The 23,581-nt window shown below is 37.9% G+C and overlaps 1 protein-coding gene across 1 annotated transcript; it reads right to left on the bottom strand.

Annotated features, from left to right (window-relative positions):
- Window positions 1-1,824: 1,824 nt before the first annotated feature.
- Window positions 1,825-15,634, bottom strand: LOC140160372 (UDP-glucuronosyltransferase 2C1-like). The gene is made up of 4 exons (XM_072183614.1): window positions 14,755-15,634; window positions 9,623-9,845; window positions 8,127-8,349; window positions 1,825-2,407 (listed from the first exon to the last, which is right to left on the bottom strand). Exons 1-4 carry the CDS (start codon window positions 15,493-15,495, stop codon window positions 2,137-2,139), a joined length of 1,458 nt encoding a protein of 485 aa, XP_072039715.1. The 5' UTR covers window positions 15,496-15,634; the 3' UTR covers window positions 1,825-2,136.
- Window positions 15,635-23,581: the final 7,947 nt, after the last annotated feature.

The following is a 23,581-nucleotide window of genomic DNA, read 5'->3' as shown; positions in this document are numbered from 1 at the left end:
GGGGATTCAGCGTGATATGTGAGTGAAAGAGAACAGATAGGCCTACAGAGTAGGTTAACGGTGCAGCGTTATACGCCATAGAAGTGACGTACCGGTAGTTAATACAATCCGATTTTTCACAAGCCTTGGTCCGATTCATGGATACTAAAGAGTAAAACAAAAGTAACTAAGCCTATTCTTTCGAATTTGTTTCTATATTAAAAAGCTTCAATTGAAAATATTTTGACAGGCATCATCTACAGACTCGATAGCCTATTAATATTCATACCTAGTGGTGCTGATCCCACACATGTTCTGATGCATGATACATGAATGAAGAGATTGCTGTTTTCAAAAGTTGCAAACAATAAGAAAATTGCAATCGGGCACTTGAATTGCATTATAATAAGGCTGCGTTCACATAGAAGTATACTATTCGGGTATACGGTGCACGTTTTGCAGGTTCACGCGTATAGCTTAAATCGAGCAAGGCAATGTCATAGTACCGGGTCACATAAGGCTACGATCGCATAGAAGTATACTATTCGGGTATACGATGCACGTTTTGCAGGTGCACGCGTATAGTTTAAATCGAGCAAGGTAATTTCATAGTACCGGGTCACATAAGAGCTATTCGAAAATGCCGTATACCTGCGTTTAGTATAGTATAGTGGGAATCGCGCGTGTTCGATTTTAGTGCAGCGTATACCGTCCAAATTTTAAAAACCTAAACCATATGTGGGTAAATTAATTTTTTTAATAGATGCACTATCTAATTCTCCACATTATGACACCTCATTGAATGCAATGTGACCTCAAGAAGTAAAGTTACAAGCATTTGATAAGACGAAGAAAATGGGTAAACTGACATACTCGCTGTTCGCTATACGAAATACGCTCATTCGGTCAGGCTGAGTTCACATAGTATACTCCTATATGAACTCAGCCTGATAGAATGAGCGTATTTCGTATAGCGAATACCGTATACTTCTAGGCCTATGTGAACTCAGCCTTAGGCACCCGGTATCGGGAAAACTTGCATTATCGGGCATCATAAACGAGCACCCAATATCAGGAAAACGTGCATACAGTAATCGACAACTTTTGAATTACTCTTTCATTTAATGTGTGCTCATTCAAGCATGAAATCAACTACAGCCTGAAGTCAGTGTCTTTGATGCTATGCGTCGGCTGATGATGCATGCCAAAAAATCTTTTGAATTGAAAAAATATGTTTTGAAATTATAGAAACAAATCCAAATGGGTATTGTATTTTTGCTAAATTACTCTGTAGCTTTTGCAGAAGTGATGTCTCTTTTCCGAGTTGGAGTTGATCTGAGTAAGTTAGGTCAATTGTAATTGTTTGTGTTTATTAATTTTTGGTTTTAATGGAATTCGTTTTTTCCATGGGAAACAATCTGAATAAATGAATAAATAAATAAATGAGTGAATCAATGAATGAATGAATGAACGAATTACGAATGAAAGAATGGCTATTTATAATAATATTTTCATTTTAATTCAAATACCTTCAAAATTATAATTATGTAACATTTTTGCAACCAAGTAAAATATTTATTAGAATATTTAATAAGGATAACAACAATACCAAATCGCCAAACGTGTTAAACTTGTTTTATTACCAGGATATAAAGGATTGTCTGAAAACTACATCACTCATAAAAATTTGCATAACTTCTCATACACACCCAAACTTGTCCCGTTTCAAAATATTCCAAACATGATGTATTCAGAATTGTAGGGGCATTTATTTGTGTTCACCCTTTTAAGACAAGTCTGCGGGGTACCAAAAAAAGCTTTCATTTTAACCCTTATTATTTTGTTAAACTGCATTATTTAATTTTTAAGAAATAAATTATTTTATGGAAAATTGGCAAGGAGTTGTCACCTTTATGTTCATAAAACGTCAACAGGAGCCTCAGGAGGATAGACCTCGCTCGGATCGACGTAGTGACGCGCATACTAGGCCACATGCGCTGGAATTTCCTTTGTTTTACCTTATTTATTTGGCTCAAGATTAAAAGGGGACATTTCTGAATGTGAAAAATAACATTTTGTGGAAAGAAATGCAAAATCAATTATTTTTGGAAATGTTAAAATAAATGTTATAACTGCTATTATTATAATAATTAGGCCCTACTCCACTTTAGGCTTCTTATTTTTGTTACACATTCTACAGCATAACCCGAATAAAAATCGCACAGATAATATGAACCCCACTATACAGAGGGCTAAAAAGGCTGCTACATCTACCAGGTAATATTGAATTAGATTAAGTTCAAATACATGGGCACGGAGATGCTCATCACCGAACTTCATGACATGTTCTATCCAGAAGACCACACGATCCTTTGCCGATGGCATGTCCCGAAGAATAGCTGAGTTAAGTGCAACTTTCTTCTGGTACCTTGTAAAGTAATTATAGGAATAGAAAATATCAAACATATTATTAGTAACATGATGCAGTCATGTCTACAGTAGAATTCATCTCGAGCTTTGCAGGACTTAACCCCATTAAAAGCTATTAAACCAAGATAACACTCATTGAAACAGCTCAACTGATTAAATCGGATCTTCTCTGGTTGTGCACAAGTGTCTGTTTTCATGTGCGATATCGCAATAAAGCTGGTATTATAGCTTCATTTGGGTAACCGATTATACAGGAAACGAAAGGAAACAATGGTATGTGTACCTTTGTTCACGAAATGAGACAATGGTCTGCTTTTTGTAAACCAGCATTCTTGAAAATGAGCACAATAATGATTGTTGACTTAACACGGTTTGGAAATAATGTCTTCATATTTTTGGTGTTATCTGTCGTTTACATATCCTTCCTAAAACACAAAAGTGCGACCCTCTCCAAACACCTAAATTAGCTAAAAATTTAGGACATGTTACAAAACTATATTGTCTAGAATTTTAGAAGAGTACTTTTAATATTGGCCGGTTATTTTTCACACAGCGACGTTAACTAGGCAATGTACTATTACCTATAACATTAACTAAAACACCAAAGTACGAATATTTCCAAACATCTAATTAGCTAAAAATTTAGGACATGTTACAAAACTATATTTTCTAGAACTTTAGAAGAGTACTTTTAATATTGGCCGGTTATTTTTCACACAGCGACGTTAACTAGTCATATCCCCATACTTTTAACGTAGGGCTATTTGTAGAGGTCACGCGTCAATGGGAAAGAGCACTGTGTATTGTGTATAGGAAAACGGACAGTAACTGCAGTATGATTCATTTTGTTTCTTTTGTTATTTAAGTTATCGTGGCCTGGTTACAATGACTGGGTTGGGAAGAGAACAACAATGTATTCTTTACATGATCGAATTGGCAAACTTGTGAATGTCGGGATTTTTCAAACTTTTCATTAGGGCCTACGTCAGAATAACGAACATTCTCAGAGCTACGAGCTTCTTGGAAGAAAAACGATTTCAACATAATAATGCACCTCACAGTGCAGAATGTTGATGCGGGAGTCTTACTTTTTTGTAAGACATTCTTGTTGAAATTCACGATTTCGGATTCCGATTCCTTTCATAAACGGCTATTGCCGAATCATTCCGAGTCTTTCATTAGGAACAATAGAAATGCAATCTTTACCAATCACAGTTCAGGATTTGTGTGGGCTGATGCGGGCGAACTTCCGATAACATCTGTACAGTCAGCTACCTGCACAACCGATTCTTTTGTTCTGCAAGGCTCACTCAGTCATTTAATGAGGCAATACAAACGATCGAAATTGGTGTTGAAATGAGCAAAATTTTGAGTTACACCTTTTCAGTGTAAATTTTTTTTCTCAGCCAAATGAAAAGCAATAATTTTCATTTTTTCAGTAAATGGCTGGAAAAACTATAATGCTTGATACTGATTTTTTTTAAATCCTGGTGTTAAACTTAGGCCTGAAATTCAGTCATTTAGTGTAAGATATTCGATTTTTATAGGCTTCAGCTCGGCCCGCGAGCTTTTTCTTGGATCAACCTTTTAGCTTTTCAAAGTAATATAGTTCGCTAATGAAGGATTTTCCCCAACTTTCTAAAGCACATCACCGTGAGCTATATATCATAGTTTTGTCAGAATTTCCGTTTTGATTTCACCATCTTTCACTGTCGGCTGAAAAAATTTCTAAATCAACACGTGAAATCTAAAGGCTAGTACTAGCATTGTGGATCGATATCCCTGGGTTTAATAGGAATACCGGCATGGCTATAGTGTTGCCAGAACTTCAATATAGCAAAGAAATTCCCAGACCTATAGCGCTCCTACTGATCATGTTTAACCAGAACACCCAATTGGGGATTTAATCGCTGGTCGGGCAATTTGCTTTCAATGAAAAATTGACCTGGATAACAACAAAGGAAATATCGACTATTTCTGCTGGTTGCTCTCGAGATAAAAGTACTCACCATTGCCTACTTTTACTTAGTTTGACATTTTCGGATCATGAATGGAAAAAGGGTAAAACAAAAACGGAAATTCTGACAAAACTATAACATATAGACCCACACGATGTGCTTTACAGAGGTGGGAAATATCTTTCTTTAGCAAACTATGTTAGTTTGAGACGCTAAAACATGAATTCCGTAAAAAGCTCGCAGGCGAATTCAAGGCCTATAAAAATCAAAAATATTACACTAAAAGACACAATTTGATGCTTAATTTTAACACCAGGATTTTAAAAAAAATGTATATCCAAGCACCAAGTTTTTAAATGACATTACTGAAGAAAAAAAAAAATATTGCTTTATATTTGACCGAGAAAATTAATTTCATAGCAAAAAGGTGTATCTCTGAATTGTGCTGATTTTTACATGTATCGATCGACTTTTAGCGCGACTAAGCATTTCTAAAGAATTGGTTGTCCAGGCGACAGACTGTGTAGCGTGTGCTCAGGGAGGTTCACAGTATCTCATACCACAGACACATCAACATGGGGTTGTAACACGGAGCTTTTGCTCTGGTTGGTTTATCATTTCTGTTCTCCGGAGTTTATAATTACAAATTATCGTTATGTTATCTGCACCAGTAAGAAGAAATAAATTCATCACCAAACCAATCCCTGTTTGCCAGAACTTTTATTTAAATCAGTGGCCTACCGAGTCAGCCATGTTTACACACCGTTATATAATACATATAACGGTGTGTAAACATGGCTGACATATTATGTATGGTCCAGTTGCAAACTATACGGTTTTCATAATGTCGTAGGCCTACATTTAAAACTCCCGGAAAATCTAAATAATGTGTGATTTGCATAAGAAACAGATTCCTATTTATTTAAATGTTAGTTTTCACTGATACATGCTACTGATCGCATCGACCCCTTTTAATTTCGAGCCAAACAAATGAGGTAAAACGAATAAAATTGGTATTTCATTCCAGCGCCTATGCAGTGCGTGTATTAGCTCGCCGATTATTATCATGATTATCGGGAGCTTCACGCAGCTGATGGGATCAGGAGGGTGAAAGTGCATAGGAACAATGCCGGAAACTACGTCACGCTATTGTTCGACCTAGGCTACATATTTTTTAACGCATGCGTGTTTGTCAATACAGCTTTAGTCTCCTCCGCCCCGGGGGGGGGGGGCACATCAAAAATTTTTGGTGGGTATGCTCCCCCGGAATTTTGAGGTGGTGGGTCTTTGGGAGCTGACGGCGTACCGGTAAAGGGGTCTTTCGGAGCTGCGAACCGGGCTGTGAACAAGTAAAATGGGGTCTTTTGGAGCTGCGAAAAGTCAAAATCAAGGGTCTTTCTTGGCTTTTTGGTTGAAAATCGCCTGAAAAAATAAGAAATATGCGGAATGAGCAATTGTGGGGTCTTTTATAGCTGAAATTATCAAAATCAAGGGTCTTTGGGAGCGTTATTTTGGTCAAATATAGGGGGTCTTTCGGAGCTGCGAAACCCAAAAGGGGGGTCTTTCCGGGGAGCATACCCGTATGGTCATTTGTGTTGAGTGCCCCCCAGGTCTCCGCCTTCGCAACACGGTACGTGGAGTGTCTGGAATCACACTGACGGCGGAGGAGAATACTAGCTGGTCAGACAGTTTAATTTTATCAAGCATATAATACCTGAACAATCACCGTCATTTGATCGATTTACTACAGAATATATTGTATATTTAGAATATAATTTTAATATTGTAAACCTGTTAACTTATATATTTGTGTACTAAAGTATAAGGACACGTGAATAAATCATGTCGAAGACAAAATGGCCGCTAATCCGCCTATTGTCTAGACCTAGGATACATATTTCGAATGAGGGCAGCAGACTAGGATGCCTATCCCTTTGTCTATTATTCCTGATGGGATTCAAACAAGACGTGTAGGCTAAGACGAATAGCGACATACACACAGTTTATGCGCCAGGTCGACGTACAGCTACAATGCGTGTACATACGATCTTCTGCTTCTGCTTCTGCTTCTGCTGAAATACTTTCCAACACCCCAGGTGGGGTCAAGCGAAAAGGAAAATCTAGTGTGTGCGCACTAGTGGACAATTTAGTTGCTTTTAAGGAAGTGGTCTTGGATGGTTTGCTTGAATTGAAGTGAGTCTGTTTGTTGCGTTAGTGTTGCTGGTAGATTGTTCCACTCTTTTATTGTTCTGGGGTAATAGGAGTACTTGAAGACGTCCTTGCTGACTTGTAATTCTTGATACGAGTTTGGATGGCTACGTTTAGTATGACGGTGGGTTGGTTGCAGTATGTTTTGTACTGGCAGGGCCAGGTGACCCTCTCTGGCTTTCTGTAGTATGGACAGTCTGTCAATCTTTCGTCTGTCAGATAGAGATTCCATGTTCAAGTCCTTCATAAGTTTGGTTACGCTGGTGCGTTTGCTGTAGTCTTTTTTGATGAATCTTGCTGCTCTACGCTGGATCGCTTCTAGTTGGTAAATTTGATCTTGGGTGTAGGGATCCCATACAGCGGAGCAGTATTCGATGGTTGGTCTAACAAAGGTTTTAAAAGCTGTGAGTTTGATGTCCTCAGTACATGAACTGAGGTTGCGTTTAATGAAACCAAGTGCCCTGTTACCTTTCGCTGATATTTGGTTGATGTGTTTTTTCCATTTCAAATCCTTCGTGATTTCAACTCCTAAGTATTGGTGTGAGTCAGTTTCCTGTAATATTGTACCTCCTAAGTTGTCGATCTCGCCAATCGTATAAGGTCCTGTGTCACAAACTGGGGTACCTTTGTGTTACATAGTAAAAAAAATGAAATGTTTCAAACATTTTACCTACACTTCTCATTTGAAGTGGTTCAGGCTCCAGAGCATTTTGACACCTTTTTTTTAAAATGAGAGAGTGCGGGCAAAAACAATCATAAAGTAGGGGGAATATAACCCCACCTCTTTTTTCCACATTTACAATCATTCTGAGCAAGTATTAGTCTTTTAAATGACCTTTAGTATTTATTTACTTGGTTTAGATGTCTGGGAGTTCATTAGATATTTTTTACTAGATTCAAATTTTTAATGGGGGTTTTAGGTCAAATTTACGATATGAATCCCTCCCCCTAATCCACAACCACCCTTGGCACATTTCATGCCAACCGTCATAAGAAAATAATCAAAAATTATTTTAAAACAGGATAAAAATATGAGTAATATAGAATAAATGAGCCTCAATTTAAGACCTAATTGAATCTTCTAAGTGAAGGAATACTCAAGAGACAGTGTTTTGAAATCCAAGCTGCACATCGAAATGTAACAAAACCACCTTTTTGGGTACCCCAGTATTATGACGCAGGACCATAATTATTGGCGAAGCTACACGCAGCTGATAGGATGTACACACAAGACGTACCGGTACTACGAATAGCGATATACAGTTTATACGGTACGTCACTTATTCATTGTTCAATATACACACACAGGCGACGTATTTATTCAGCACTCGATCGGTGAGCTCATATTAAAACCAGGGATACCCGGTTTTATTATAAAAGTATTATGATGTTAAATTTTACTGTAATTAAATCACTTCAGGCTTAGTCTTTCACAGGGCATTTATGTACACCAATGGCCATTACATTGGTGCAAAAAGTAGAAATTCGAAAAAAGAATTTAGGGCGTCACACATTATGGCTTTAAGTGTATAATTATCTTGGCTTACTTACTTATCATTTTGTAAGACTTCGTTAACCGCTTCAAAAAAGCTTTCTTCTGTGATAGTAGCTGGGTCAAGATGCAAACCCATTCCCTTCGAGACAACCCTCGTAGCTGTGTCTTTCTGATCAGGAGCCATTACTGGCATAAGAATCATTGGGGCGGCGTTGTACAGAGCTTCATAGACACCATTCAAACCTCCGTGACCAATATAAAGACGGGTCTTGGCATGGCCTATATAAAATAAGAATTCACAAAAATGATTTGCTGTATCGAGAGCCTGTGCCTAATGACACAAAGGCCACGTTATTCAGTTGTGTTTATAGTTTGTTTACAGTAAAATACTGCTAGCAATTCTGTAAGAACCGTGAAGTGTTATAGGCCCGATTATAGGTCTTGGGACCGGTCTCCAGACCAGGAAACCTGGCGTTCTCGAGTGCTGCTGATATTGATCTTGGACTCGAATTACATTAGGCCCTACAGGATAGAATTTCAGTTCTAACACAGCAACCCAAGCAGACGAGGAGAGGAGCAAAATTGGACAGCTAATAACGGATCACGTTTGGAGAAGTCTAGCAGTTTAGGATTGGGGTCATGATTTATGGTTAAAAATGTGTTTCAGGATTAGGATTTGGGTTACGGTTTCAGATTAGAGTTACGGGCATAAGCAAAGGTAAAATATCCCGTTGAAACAAAATATGAATCATTCTTTACAGTGGGAGTGATATTTCAGTACAAAAGACCGATTGCCTATCGAGAACAAGCCGTGTAACTGAGAAAAAATGATAACACTTTTAAGGTTGGTCTGAACCCTGGAATTATGGAAACTTTCGGGCCTCATAACTTCTAAATTGTTGGTCTAAAGTATATAAAAGTATACATATTTAGAATGGCAAAGACTTGATAAGTTCAGCTGTGAGGTCAAATTTGGGCCAAAATGGCACTTTTGGCCCAAAATCCCAAAAATAACGTTTTTTGGCCCACTTCTTTTTTGTGCACCATAATTTGACCTCACAGATGAACTTACCCAGTCTTTGCCATTCTAAATATGTATACTTTTATATACTTTAGACAAACAATTTAGAACTTATGAGGCCCGAAAGTTTCCATAATTCCAGGGTTCAGACCAACCTTAAGGGCTAAGCGTTAATCATCTCCCCCCCCCCCCCCCACGAATGGGAAAAAATAGGGAGGAGCAATAGTTGGCACGGCAAAAGGGTGAAAGCAATTGTTGGCAGGTCCAAAGGAGGGCAAGATATTTTGGCACACATTCAAATATGCAACATTTCCTGCTCTATCTAGATCATTTAAGGTTTGCAAATTGGGATCTCAACAATTTGACACTTGCAAAGGGAGGGGTGTAAAAGTTGTTGGCAGGCAGATAGGGTAGGGGGCAATCATTTTCTGTTATGCCAAAGGGGGAAGGCATAAATCATTTTGGCAGGCCATTTCAAAATGTGCCCACCTTGTGCCCGGCCGGGGGACTGATAACCATTGCACAGCCTACCTAGCAAGTCACTTTGAGGTATCCATTTGAGTATCTTGATATTAGACCCCAGGTTCGTTGGTAGTTCACCAGTATGGCGCCAAATAATTCTCTGTGGTAGTCTGCTGAACACTTTTGCTATTATTTCTGTTTTTCGATGATCAGCCAAAGAACCCACCATAGATCCCAATGTAAACACTATGACTCCATGATCACCAGAACCTTGGACAAAATCTTCCAGATCCTAAAATAGGATAAAGCAACACCGTAAAAATAACAGCAGAAATTACAGTAATCATCAAATTACTAAAACTGGCCCAAAATTGACAGGATTAGGCAGTAATTAACAAAAGAAGTAAAATACTCTATTCTATCCCTTCAATTTTCCAGGCCTAGGACAATAATGAAATTTTCATTTGTTATTCAAGTTTCATCTCCACACTAGAAATATGGTCAATAGTACGATTATGAAATACATTTTGCATCGAAAAGAAAACTGTAAATTTTACGGTAAAATACTGGCTGCAATTCTGCCAACATTTTACCATAAAATATATCAATATAATATACAGGTTTTGACTTTTAGTAACAAAACTGTAAAATTGCAGCGACGCGATGTAAAAAAAGTGTTATGGAAAGATGCACATTAAGCAATAAACATATCGTATTGCCAAGCTATGCAATAACTCCTCCAAATTTACATATTTTGAAGTGTATTGAGTTTGTTCTTTTTTACAATATCCTATAAATTTTATGGTAAATTGTTGGCAAAATTGCTGCCATTATTTTACTGTAAAAATTACAAGATTTTTTTTACAGTGAAATGTGTACTAAAAAGGGCTTGTGGAATAAGAGAGGGCAAGAAATTCTTTACGCCCTACGCATGATACAGGATGGGCAAACAATTATCGAAAATACTACACTATAATAATTGTCCTGAGAACAACACGTGACGTGTCATGTCAAAAGGAGACACTTTTGGGCAGGATCGTAAATGGAGAAATACATGAGAGAGATCTATGGTTGGCTAAGCATGTCATAACGTGTACTAATACGTGTATTCGAAATTTCGAATACGCGTAATGGAATAAACCAATCAGCGTTTAGATTCGAGAACGTGGGTTACAATTTCGACCTCGTGAGACTGCTCGCATGTGATATCAAAGCAATTGACACTTGTCCTCGTGCACTAACTAATAACAAACTTCACTTAATAATCAAAAGGCTTATAATTATTATAAGAATAAACTATAAGGGAGTGTTCAGAAATACTCTGGTGGGGGGGCTGGAAAATATGTAGGGGGTCATAAAATTGTAGGAGTTCTGAATAGGGAGGTTAAAAAGTTTTGGGTGTATGAACTTAACAGGGGGGTTAAAGAGGGCACGTAGAGGGGGGTGTAAAAATTTTTTGCGCGGTGCGCGCGCAAATGTTCCCATATTAAACCAGAACAAAAGTGCATTTGATCCAGTGTTAAAAATTGTCGTCTATAACTTAATTTTCAGGTTTGTGTCAGTTCTTTCTGGTCAGCTCTTTAAATCACTAAAAGCTGCAATATCTTTGCTCTTCTTTAGTGTTGACAATTTTTACAATAATGTTTCATGTAGTACAGATTATTAATTTATTATCACTGATATATGTGATGCGATCAAGCAAAATCAGTCGGAACTCAGAAATATTAGGATTTTCAGGATAGTAACAAGCATTTACAGAGCTGCATTTGCAGAAAAGTTCATCAATATTGAGTAACCAGTTCCAAAGATATGAGCAATTAAACAAAAAACAAAAGGAAACAAAAGGAAATATTTCCTTTGTTTAGCTATATCTCAGAATCAATATTTCCGAGTTCCGACTGATTTTGCTTGATCGCGTCACATATACAACTAAATCATGTTGCATTACAATTATAGGCGGAGGAAGCTTGGAGAACCGGGGTACATATGGCCACCCTAAAATCCTAATAGAAGAAAAAATAAAGCAATATTAAATTGCCATGTGCAACTTTTTTTAGCACATCGAAAAGCACCATGTTTTGGGCCCAAATAGGGTAACATTTCGGCAGTATTGTAGTCAGGGTGCGAAAGGGTCCCTGACAAAAAATGAAAGAGAAAAGTGCCCCTCTGACAAAAAATTAAAGAGAAAATCTGTAGGGCAAAGAAAAGGAGCAAGGAGCCCCTTTTCCATATAAATTCAACCCGATCATGGGCCAAAATAGTGTAAAATAAAAATGTTTGCACGCTGTGTGTGCACATTGTCACAATAAAGGCATTTTCATCCCATCATTGGCGAAAAACACAATTTTTAGTATCATTAATATGTTTCCTCTGCCATTTTGATGTAGAATGGTACCGGTACATTATGATGGGGGAAGGGGGTCAAAATAGTTTCGAACCTATATGGGGGGGTCAAAAAAGGTCCATTAAGAGGGGGGTCAAAAAAGGTTTGGGTTCGTGAAGAGGGGGGTTAAAAAAAAATTTTGACATGAAAATTTTTTTTCCAGCCCCCCATCAAAGTATTTCTGAACACTCCCTAAGAAGCGGGAGAAGAATGTGAATGAAGATTATTTTGAAACGGACCCGATATAGCATTCATTTCTACATACTTACAAAGTATGATGTTTTGCATAACTTTTATTTTGCATAAAGAGACACCGCGTGGTGCATACTACCAAATTACTACCCCTCATCATTTATTAGACATTAGGATAATCATCCCTGAAAACAGAAACATACAGTCATGCAGCGTACAGTTAAGTGTGAAACATGTCTATACTGCCTATACTACAGCCTGTCTAAAAAAAATGTGCACGTGAAAAGCGTCCTCTGTGACGATTAGAAAATACCGTTGTGACATGATGATTACATCAACGTCAAGGGCACAGTCTTAGCTCTCAAATACCGTTTGTGCTGTTCAATTTGCTCTTTTTAATCTCGAGATATGTTTAGTTAAGAACGAAAGGGTGAAATCACAATTGTGCCACTTTTACTAGGCAATAGGGCTGTACATGTTGATGCGTATAATGCACTCCCCCCCCCCCTTCGGGGCTCGGGCATTAGACGCATAACTTGGAACATGTATTATTAGAGTAGTATGGCCAACGATATAATATTGTTTTTGATTCTGTATTCAAACTATGTAAAATTATAATGAGGGATGAACATATTTTGTTCTGATGTTATACGATGTTTTCGCGCGAAAGGCGCAACAAAATTCAATTTCAGACTATTTTAACCCAAAATCAGGGTGAATTGTGCTACTTGAAGGACATGTGCGCGCAAAGCTCACAAAAGTGCCAAAAGGGACTGAATTCACTATACTTCAAGAGATTTTTTCCAACCCCATCCCCCAATGTCAAAAAGAAATCTACGCCACTGTAGTACGGTCAAAAAGCAGTCGCTTAAATGAGCGATGTTTTAAAATCTCCAAAACTAGAAGGCGGAAACTCCCCTCCAACCAGGGGCGTAGCCAGGTTTTATTTTTGGAGGCTGATTTTGAAAAATGGGATCTTTTTGGACTTTTTCTCAAATTTTTGACTTTTTTGACCAAGAATGTATTTAACATAAATTTTTTGCTCGGTACTCTCGCAAATGGGCAAATTTGGATCTTGTTTGACCGAAAAAGCATAAAACACAAATGGTTTTTCAACTTTGGTGATTTTTTTTTTTTTTTGGGGGGGGCTATCCTGCCTCCAACAGGCTCCCCGCAAGCTTGTTGCCGCTGGTTGATCACCAAGACTTTACATCGCCAATGTGCAGTGACTTATTTCATCTAAAATAGCCCCTGGTTCCAACAAATGTTCCTTTATATTCATTCAGTCAGATCTGAAATAATTTGGCATCGTCGGCTATGGGTAGTCCAGACTTAAATTCGAATAGTTAATCCAGAGAGTCGCTTTGACATTAAATTAAGAATATCTGAACCTATTATCATTGCTTTGCTCTTTATGATTAACTCTGTCAGTGTAGTCTGCCAGTAGCAAATAAATCGCTACTGAAATCTCAACAGCACATTTTCAACCCGCGCAGAGAATTTCATCTTGTCAGGTAGTCCGAGGAAGGGCTCTGGAACGTACTGAGAGTTCTGATGGGAAACCAAAGACCCTAGATTAAAAATGCGGTTCTTTAGATGTTGTCACAACAAATGGCGTGTCCAAATATCTCGCAATAAGTGCGACACAAGGAAGGTCTTTTATATGAGAATATTGATGAGTTATTAAGTTTCAGATGTAATGCTCAATCGGTGAATAAATCACGACAACCATCTTATCATAAATCAAGCTTAAACTAGCCAAGCCATTTTAGACCGCGTCATCAAAAACAAAAGTAATTTCTGAAGTCAATTTGTCAGGAATTCTGAGATGATACCGTGATGAATGGACTGCGTTGAAACTTATTACATACGAAAAGTCCTTCATGAAATGATTCTCCAGCAGATGTAGTAGGTCTTGTGTTAAAGGTGTGTAATGATAAAATACTTGTAAAATATATAACACTTTGCCACTCAATAACTATTGATATAGTAGTTAATCCTGTTACATCATCACTTCTACGGCGAATTCGCCGTAGAAGTGATGTAATAATCGAATTAACTACCATAGCAATATATGAATACAATTTTTGAATATATCGCCCTGCGCTACAACCAGGTTGCACTCATCACCTGTGTATGTCTGCAATCATAGATTGAATACAATACCGCTCTTTTGAAAGTTACTAATCTTACAGGTGCGAGTTATTAGCATGATAGGAATATTCTATAGAATTACGATCCAGGACTTCATCCCTGTTCTTTGAAGTCTTTGACATTTATGGTATAATGCACAGGTACCACGTGAACGTTGTAGTGCAGGGCGATATATTCAAAAATTGTTTTTATCTATTGCTATGGTAGTTGATCCGATTATTACATCACTTCTACGGCGAATACGTATACAGGGGAACTTGGTTTAATCTTAACATTTTATAGGATATATTTGCTTGGGCTTAATGTGTTATGTTTAAAGAATTTTAATATATATTTGGTTTATAAGCATGATAAGTGTCACTTTGTGAATCAAACATTGGGAGAAACTATACTGAAAACTCAAAATCATACTAGAAATAATGTTTCTCAAAATGTCTCAGACATTCTACATGTAGGCCTACCTCTGTATTACCTGTTCCAGCGGTAGCGGTTCCTTCAAAGCCATTCCACCAAATCTGACATAGTTGGGCATCGTCGGCTGTGGATAGTCCAGACTTAGGTCTGTATAGCTAATCCAAAGAGACGCTTTTACCATTACATCAAGAATATCTAATTCCATATCAATGCCTTGCTCTTTTTGAATAGCTCTGTAATCTGCCAGGAACAAATACGGGTAAATAAATCGCTGCAATATCATCAATAGCACATTTTCAACCCGCTCAGAGAATGTCATCTTGTCTGGTAGTCCGACGAAGGGCTGTGGAACGTACGAGAGTTCTGATGGGAAACCAAAGACTCTAGGTCGAAAATACAGCTCTTCTCTGGTTGTTGAGACCGCAACAAATGGCGTGTCCAAATACCTCGCAATAAGTGCGCCACAAGGAAAAACAGCATCAATGACAATTAAGTCGTACTTATGAGACTTAAGTTTCAAAAGCAATTCTGAATGGGTACATAAATCACGACAATCATGGCTAGATATTTTAGTTATACCATAATAATAGTTGAAACCAGCCAAGCCGATATCATTTTGGCCCACGTCTTTAAAAAGAAACTCTATTTCTTGCGTCAATTTGTCAGGATTGCGGAGATGATACCATGCCGAATGGATTGCGTTGAAGCCTTTTACAGACGGAGAGTCCTTCATTAGAGCATTTCCCAGCAGATGTATCTGATGACCCTTCGTTGTCAACTCACTTGCGATCATGGCCATAGGTGGGTAATGACTTGGCGCGAAAAATACTGGTAAAATAGATAACACTTTGCCACTCGATGTGTATTCGTTTGAACCGTTTACATCTTGGTGACAGAAACACCTTGTAAGGCAAAGTAGTAGTAACTTTATGAATAACATGATTTTAACAGTTAAGCTGGCACACCCCGCCCAGGAGCTACTGCATGTTCATATTCATGCTCCCGAGTTCACGAACTTCATTTTGCATGTGCTATTATATAGGCCTGCATGAAATACACAGATGGTAATGTCATGATCGCAATAACCCGGCATAACTTGGTCTCTGAACTTGAACAAAACTTAAAGGGAGATCGGGGAGTCCTATTTTTAGGCTTTTTAGATTTTAAGACTTTTTTGGAATACTTGAGCAAAATTCTATACATCTTATAAATAGGTTTATTAGGGGTGGTGCAATAATCATGTGTACGTACCCCGTGGGCTCATCTTCACAAGGGAAGAATATTTTCATCACAATTAGATCATAAATTTTCAGCCTTAAGTTTGAGAAATAATTCAGAATGTGCAAATAAATCACGACACTCAAGCCCGAGCACTCAAGACTTGCTACGTCTATCATACCGTTCTATATGACCACCCGCGGCCAGCATTATGGACGGCGTCTTCAAAAACAACAACATATTTCTTGCTTGCATTTTTCAGGTTTGCATGTACTACATGTTGCATGTGCTATTACATGAAATACACATAAGCGCAGGCTAGATGGTAATGTCTTGATCGCAATAACTCAGCATAACTTGATCTCTGAACTTGAACAAAACTTAAAGGGAGATCGGGGTGTCCTATTTTTAGGCTTTTTAGATTTTAAGACTTTTTTGGAATACTTTAGCCAAATTCAATACATCTTATAGATAGGTTTATTAGGGGTGGTGCAATAATCATGTGTACGTACCCCGTGGGCTCATCTTCACAAGGGAAGAATATTTTCATCACAATTAGATCATAAATTTTCAGCCTTAAGTTTGAGAAATAATTCAGAATGTGCAAATAAATCACGACACTCAAGCCCGAGCACTCAAGACTTGCTACGTCTATCATACCGTTTTATATGACCAGCATTATGGACGGCGTCTTCAAAAACAAAAACATTTTCTTGCTTGCATTTTTCAGGTTTGCATGTACTTCATGTTGCATGTGCTATTACATGAAATACACATAGGCGCAGGCTAGATGGTAATGTCTTGATCGCAATAACTCAGCATAACTTGATCTCTGAACTTGAACAAAACTTAAAGGGAGATCGGGTGTCCTATTTTTAGGCTTTTTAGATTTTAAGACTTTTTTGGAATACTTTAGCAAAATTCAATACATCTTATAGATAGGTTTATTAGGGGTGATGCAATAATCATGTGTACGTACCCCGTAGTGGGGAAGATTTTTGGCTGGCCAAAATAAAAGGTTGGGGCAAGCATTTTTTGGCAGTCCGTAAATGGGGAACAAGCAATATTTGGCAGGTCGGGGGGGGGAGCGATCTTTAGCACAGATGTTTTGGGCACGACTGTGGACGACTCCGACGTCAAAGAAAAAGCAGGAAAGGTGCGTATGAAAGGGTCTCTGCCTGAAGCCATAACTCACCAAAATAGATAATTTCATTGACAGCCGGTCCCGTACGCTGCATGTATTTCGGTTCAGTATACATGGTATACCAGTATTTCGATTCAGACTAAATACAAGTGGGGTGGGAGTCCGGTCAAATTAATGGTCAAGTCACAAGACTTACGGTCGAGTAAAAGTCATTTGAGTCTCGAGTCAAGTCCGAGTCATTTCAGAGTCTAGAATTGAGTCGAATCATTTTGGATTTAAAATTGGAGTCCTAAAGCTCGAGTCCGAGTTATTTGGAATTTGAGACGAGTCGAGTCATTACAAGTCGGATTGGTAGTCCAGACTCAAATCCTATAGCTAATCCATAGAGAAGCTTTTGCCATTACATCATGACTATCTAAATCAGGCTTCCTCAAATAGATTTGTTGAAGCGCCATAAAAGAAAACTGTAAAACGCCACTCAATGGCTGCGAAGCAGCCATCGCGGTGATTTAGCACCGCCGGGGGAGTGAGAGGGGGTGTCCCCCTCTAAAGCTATCGACTTTTGATATTTGAGGTGCAAATGACGTCATTTGGCAGGTGGTGGCCGCATTGCATTCTCTAAATTCAGGAAATTTTCGTCGTCAACCGTGTAATTGAATGGGATTATTTTGAAATTTTAAAACGCTTGAAATATACAAGCTAATGAACCCCACAAAACTAACCAAGTATATTGAAAATGCCATACGGCCGGGCGGTTTCACAAGTTGCCGGCTCGATCATGTCATCCACCACCTGTCATTTGGTGCAACATTTTGTACTCTTTTAGCTTGTCTTTACACAAGGATAACATGGGAATCGCATTGCTTAATGTTGCATGAAATGTAGAATATTGGAGATATTCCTGATGGATGAAGTTTGATCAAATGGTTTGATTTGATTTGATTTTTGATATTTTTTTTTTCCAAATCTAAACGGCGCCGCGCGCCACTCGGGAAGCCACGGCGCGCCACAAGTGCGGACCCCTGATCTAAATCTATATCAATACCATGCTCTTTTTGAATAGATCTATATTCTGCCAGTAACAAATTTTCAACTCGCTCAGAGTTTGTCATCTTGTCAGATACCGGTAGTTCGACAAATTGCTCTGGAACATATGCGACAGTTCTGAAGGACAACCAAATGCTCTGGATTGTAATACCGGGTATTCTGTGGATTTTGAGACCGCAATGAATGACTAATATCTAAATACCTCGCCATGGGCTCATCTTCACAAGGGAAGAATATTTTCATCACAATTAGATCATAAATTTTCAGCCTTAAAAGGGCATTTCGTGATCCACAACCTCATCCCCCACTTTTCTCAAAAAAAGTTGAGATTTTTATATCACTGGAAACCTCTGGCAACATAATGTTTATGTACAAAATATTTCTGGCAGATTAATTCGTTTAGCAAAGATATCGTGAAATTTGAATTTCGTTCTGGTGCACCAGAACGAAATTACAACGCATTGTCTATGGAGCAGTGTAATTCACATAATCATGCATAACTCGCGAACGCAAAATCGGAATCAACTGAAATTTTGGGAATAGGTTTTTTTTCGTGGATATCTAATGAAAATGACATAAATAGAGGATGCTAGGATCACGAAATACTCCTTTAAGTTTGAGAAATAATTCAGAATGTGCACATAAACACGACACTCAAGCCCGCGCACTCAAGACTTGCTACGTCTATCATACCGTTCTATATAACCAGCATTATGGACGGCGTCTTCAAAAACAACAACATATTTCTTGCTTGCATTTTTCAGGTTTGCTGAGACGATACCATGAAGAATTAGTCGCATTGAGGTCTTTTACATGTATATACATACGGAGAGTCCTTCATCAACTGATCAAAGTATTTCCGAGAATATATTCGTAGACAACCCGCTTGTGATCATAGCAAATTGTGGAATATGGCTTCCCAAGAAAAATGGTACTATATAAACAATGTTTTACCACTCGAAGTGTTCTCATTTGAACAATGTTCATCTTTGAGACAGAAACGTCTAGTTTGAATTCCCAGTTTTATTTGGGCAAATGATACTAATGATAATCAGCAATTTACCAATCAAACAGCATTTAACCAGGGCTGTAATGTATTTTGCGTGTATATTGTTTATGAGCTAGTTTATGTTTAAGGACAAATTGTGCTTTAAAGCGCATTTCTCTATTTTTTCAGTTTCGGGACGGCCGGACGTAAAAAAGTTCATGATATTCAAAAGGCAGTAGTGGAACAAAGTCCAGCCGTACGACTGATAAAATGTCGAGTACCGATTAATCAAATAACAATTGGTATAATTAAAATATCATACAGAAATAATCAGTCCGTCAGCCCGCGGGCAGCGTAACACTCAGTCCCCGGTCTTTTCCTCCGCACCCGAGGGTCGTGGTTCAAAACCGGACCGAAGAAAACAACCGTTCTCTTCTTTCTTTCCTTCCCCTTCGCCAAAAAGCAGAAAGGATATTAGGTAACCTTAAGTTTTTGACAGCTGCTTTTATCAATTCGAGTCCAAACCAACTAGCATTTTCCTCAGTTGGGAAAAGATCAATAATAAGTAAGTAAAAATAAAAATAATAATGTTTCTCAAAATGGCTCGGCCATTCAACCTATACCCTGTATTACCTGTTCCAGCGGCATCGGTTCCTTTATAGCCATTCCACCAGATCGGACATAGTTCGGCATCGTCGGCCCTGGGTAGTCCAGACTTAAATCCGAATAACTAATCCAGAGAGACGCTTTTCCCATTATATCAGGAATATCTGAATCTGTATCAATACCTTGCTCTTTTTGAATATCTCTGTATCCTGCCAGTAATAAATACGGCCAATAAATCGCTCCAAAAATCTCAACAGTGCATTTTCAACCCGCTCAAAGAAAGTCATCTTGTCTGGTAGTCCGACTGCGATTTCAGGGACATATGACAGTTCTGAAGGGAAACCAAAGATTCTAGATCGTAAAAATGGGTATTCTCTGGACGTTGTGACCGCAATGAATGACTTGTCTAAATACCTCGCGATGAGTGCGTCACAAGGGAAAAATAGATTCGTCACTATTAGATCATAATTTTCAGACTGAAGTTTCAGAAGTATTTCAGAATGAGTGAATAAATCGCGACATTCATGACCCGATGCTTGTGTTATGCCGTAAAGAAATTTAAACCCAGCAAAGCCGACGCCATTTTGGACGGCGTCTTCCAAAACCAAACCTATTGCATGCGTGAATTTTTCAGGATTGCTGAGATGATACCATGAAGAATGAGTTGCATTGAAGTCTTTTAAATCCGGAGAACCTTTCATTAAAACATTCCCGAGCAGATGTATCTGATGACCCTTCGTAGCCAAGCTATTTGAGATCATAGCCAACTGTTGATAATGGCTTCCAAAGTAATAAGGTGGTAATATAAACAATATTTTACCACTCGAAGTGTTCTCATATGAACTATGTTCATCTTTGAGAGAGAAACACCTTGTTTGGATATTTAGGCAGATGATACTATAAACGAGGAACTGCAATTTAACCATGGCTGTATGTTGCGAGTATAGTTTATGACATACGCTTGAGAATACTGTAGCGCATTTCTGTGTTTTGACAGTTCGGGGGACGCATTACCTTCAAATGGCGGCGGGTTCGTTTTGCATACCTGCATATTTCTAGGGTTTCTTCGTGGCGAGTTTTAGGCATCAAATTTGTTACATCTGGTAATTTTTAATTCGTATGTTTTCTATTAGGCCTATAGTGTTGTGTTTGTGCGCTGTGTTTGTAAATACATCATGGATTTTTTTCATTCTTATGTTTTCTATTATATAGTGCTGTGTTTTGGTGCAGTGTTTGGAAATACAGCATTGAAATTTTTTATGCTGTGTTTGTAAATACTTTTTTAATTTTTAATTCTTATGTTTTACATTTATAGTGCTGTTTTTTTTTTATTTTTATGTTTTCTATTATATATAGAGCTGTGTTTTGGTGATGTACTTACGCCCATTGCCGCAATGGGTCTAAAATATAATCATTCGTTTACCAAAGAAAGGCGACCTCTCTCTCGTGACAAACTATCGGGATATTTTGCTTATGTCTATTGCCGCAAAAGTGTACAACAAGATCCTTCTGAACAGGATTCGACCTCACATTGATCCTGAACCAGGCTATACTTGCAATTACTCGTGTTTTTTCTCGGTTATTTTATGCCTCTTTGTTTTATTATGTTTCTTACTTTCTTACTTTATTGTTTCTTGCTTTTTTTTATTGACAACATAAGACATTTCTCGTTTTGGAATAAAAGGTAGCCCTGAAAAGGGCTGTTTAGTTTGTCTTTGGTTCTTTTGAAGTGAGTTTACTGTGCTGCTCTGCCCTCTACCTGGTTGCCTCCTTAACGAATCGAATACAGGTTTCAGCCATTATAGTCCTCATTGCATCAACTGCATTGCGTACCATTATTGTGCGCCGGATATAGTTGCGATAATGTTTGAAGCTAGCTGGTGATCCTCGCCGTATAGTGAATGCTTTCCCAAGCCTAATGCTATTATCTATCCATGTCATTATTAACCATGTATTTCGTTTTAATCTTTGATGTAGCCAAACCTCATCCATGGACAGAGTGAAAAACGGGTACATTTCTTAAAGAGGGCATATCTTCAAAAATTGTGAGCCGATTGAAATAATTGTTTGGTTTATTAAAGCTAACGATTTAAGGTTTCTTTACATACCAAAATACATTTGATCAACTTTTCAGAAATAGGAAAAAGAGGGCGCAATGGGGGCCTCTTTTTTTTTGAGAGGCACCCTGTAGTCATGTGTTTGGAAATACAGCATTGATTTTTTTTTTGAATTCTTATGTTTTGTATCATAGTGCTGTGTTTGCGTGATATGTTTGGAAATACAGCATGGATTTATTTTTAATTCTTGTTTTATATTATAGTGCTGTGTTTTGGTGCTGTGTTTGGGAATGCATCATGGAATTTTTAATTCTTATGTTTTCTATTATAGGGCTGTGTTGTCTATTATTCTGCTGTGTCTTCGTACTGTGTTTGGAAATACAGCACATTTTCCATTTCCTAAATCATTTACCTAACACAATTTCGCACCAACATCACCAAAACATGCTCTACAAATTATTATAAAGTAGCTTTATTATACTCGCCACTAAGAAACTCTAAAAATACTTTAGTATGCAGTACATGCAGGTATGCAAAACGAACCTGCCGTTAATAGCACTGCAATACCGGTTCTTTCACTTGTGCAATCCAACCAAATACTATTAGGCGTATAAAACGTGCAATCTCACGTAAAGTTTATTATCTTGAATTCTGCTGTGAGTGTTCATAGTTCACAAATGTATGGTCCCCCGTTATTAAAGCTTGTACCGGGTTGAAAATTCAGATATTTTGAAAAGAATAAGTAATTGAAACATAGAGAAAGTACTAAAATCATAGCTTTTATACTTTTTCATATACATGATATATGACGCTAACTAATTCATCTCCCTATATCTACAACACAGCGCTACCAGTAGGGTTCAATTGCCTATTGTGAGTGCCCTTGTGTTGTGTGCATACATGTAGTTAACAATAACTGCATGATGTCCTTCTAATTTACGATAGTTCTTTCGAGGTATATTTAAACTATTTTCTAACACGGTTGTTCGATTGCTGATATCAATCTAGTTTTGGCTCTAGAGCCCGAAGTTCTCCGTTTTACGGAAAACGGAGAAATTTCACGGAATTCGAGGTAGAAAACGGAAAATGGACTTTTCCAACAACATGCAAAATTTAAGCTTATTTGGGTCTAATTTCCAATGTACATTTAACAGAATGCACAAACCGATCAAATATTACACTGTAAAATGTCAAATAAAAAAATGAACGGTGTTTTTTTTTCAGGTTTCTCCAATTATCTATTTTTTTAAATTCAACTATAACTTCAAAAAAATATGTCTTGGAAGTTAAGGGATGCTTTCTATAACCTTGCTAATAATTATACAAGAAACACTTTTGGAAGGTTTTATGATATTTAGAGGGGCCTTTCTCTCGACACTTGTCAGAACAACAAATAAAAAAAGCATCCTCTCCTCCTTTTCCAGGCATTTTTGTACATGCTAAAACAGCTCTAATTATAGGTATTTACACCAAAGAAAGGCGACCTCTCTTTAATGACAAACAACCGTTGTATTTCGCTTATGTCCATTGCCGCAATGGGTCTAAAATATAATTATTCCTTTACCAAAGAAAGGCGACCTCTCTCTCGTGACAAACTATCGGGATATTTTGCTTATGTCCATTGCCGCAAAAGTGTACAATAAGATCCTTCTGAACAGGATTCGACCTCACATTGATCCTGAGAAGCAACCAGGCTGGCTTTAGATCAGGTCGCAGCTGTGCTCAGCAAATACAAATTTTGGAGGATCATGGAAGGCTTTAAGGAGTACCAACTTCCCTTGACAGTCACTGTCGTGGCCTTCCGACTCCATCAACAGGTCAGTCA

This window comes from Amphiura filiformis, chromosome 9, assembly GCF_039555335.1.
Source record: "Amphiura filiformis chromosome 9, Afil_fr2py, whole genome shotgun sequence".
In the NCBI taxonomy this organism is placed as follows: Eukaryota; Metazoa; Echinodermata; class Ophiuroidea; order Amphilepidida; family Amphiuridae; genus Amphiura; species Amphiura filiformis.
Note: the sequence above shows the minus strand (reverse complement) of the source record. Positions and strands in the feature narration are given on the sequence as shown.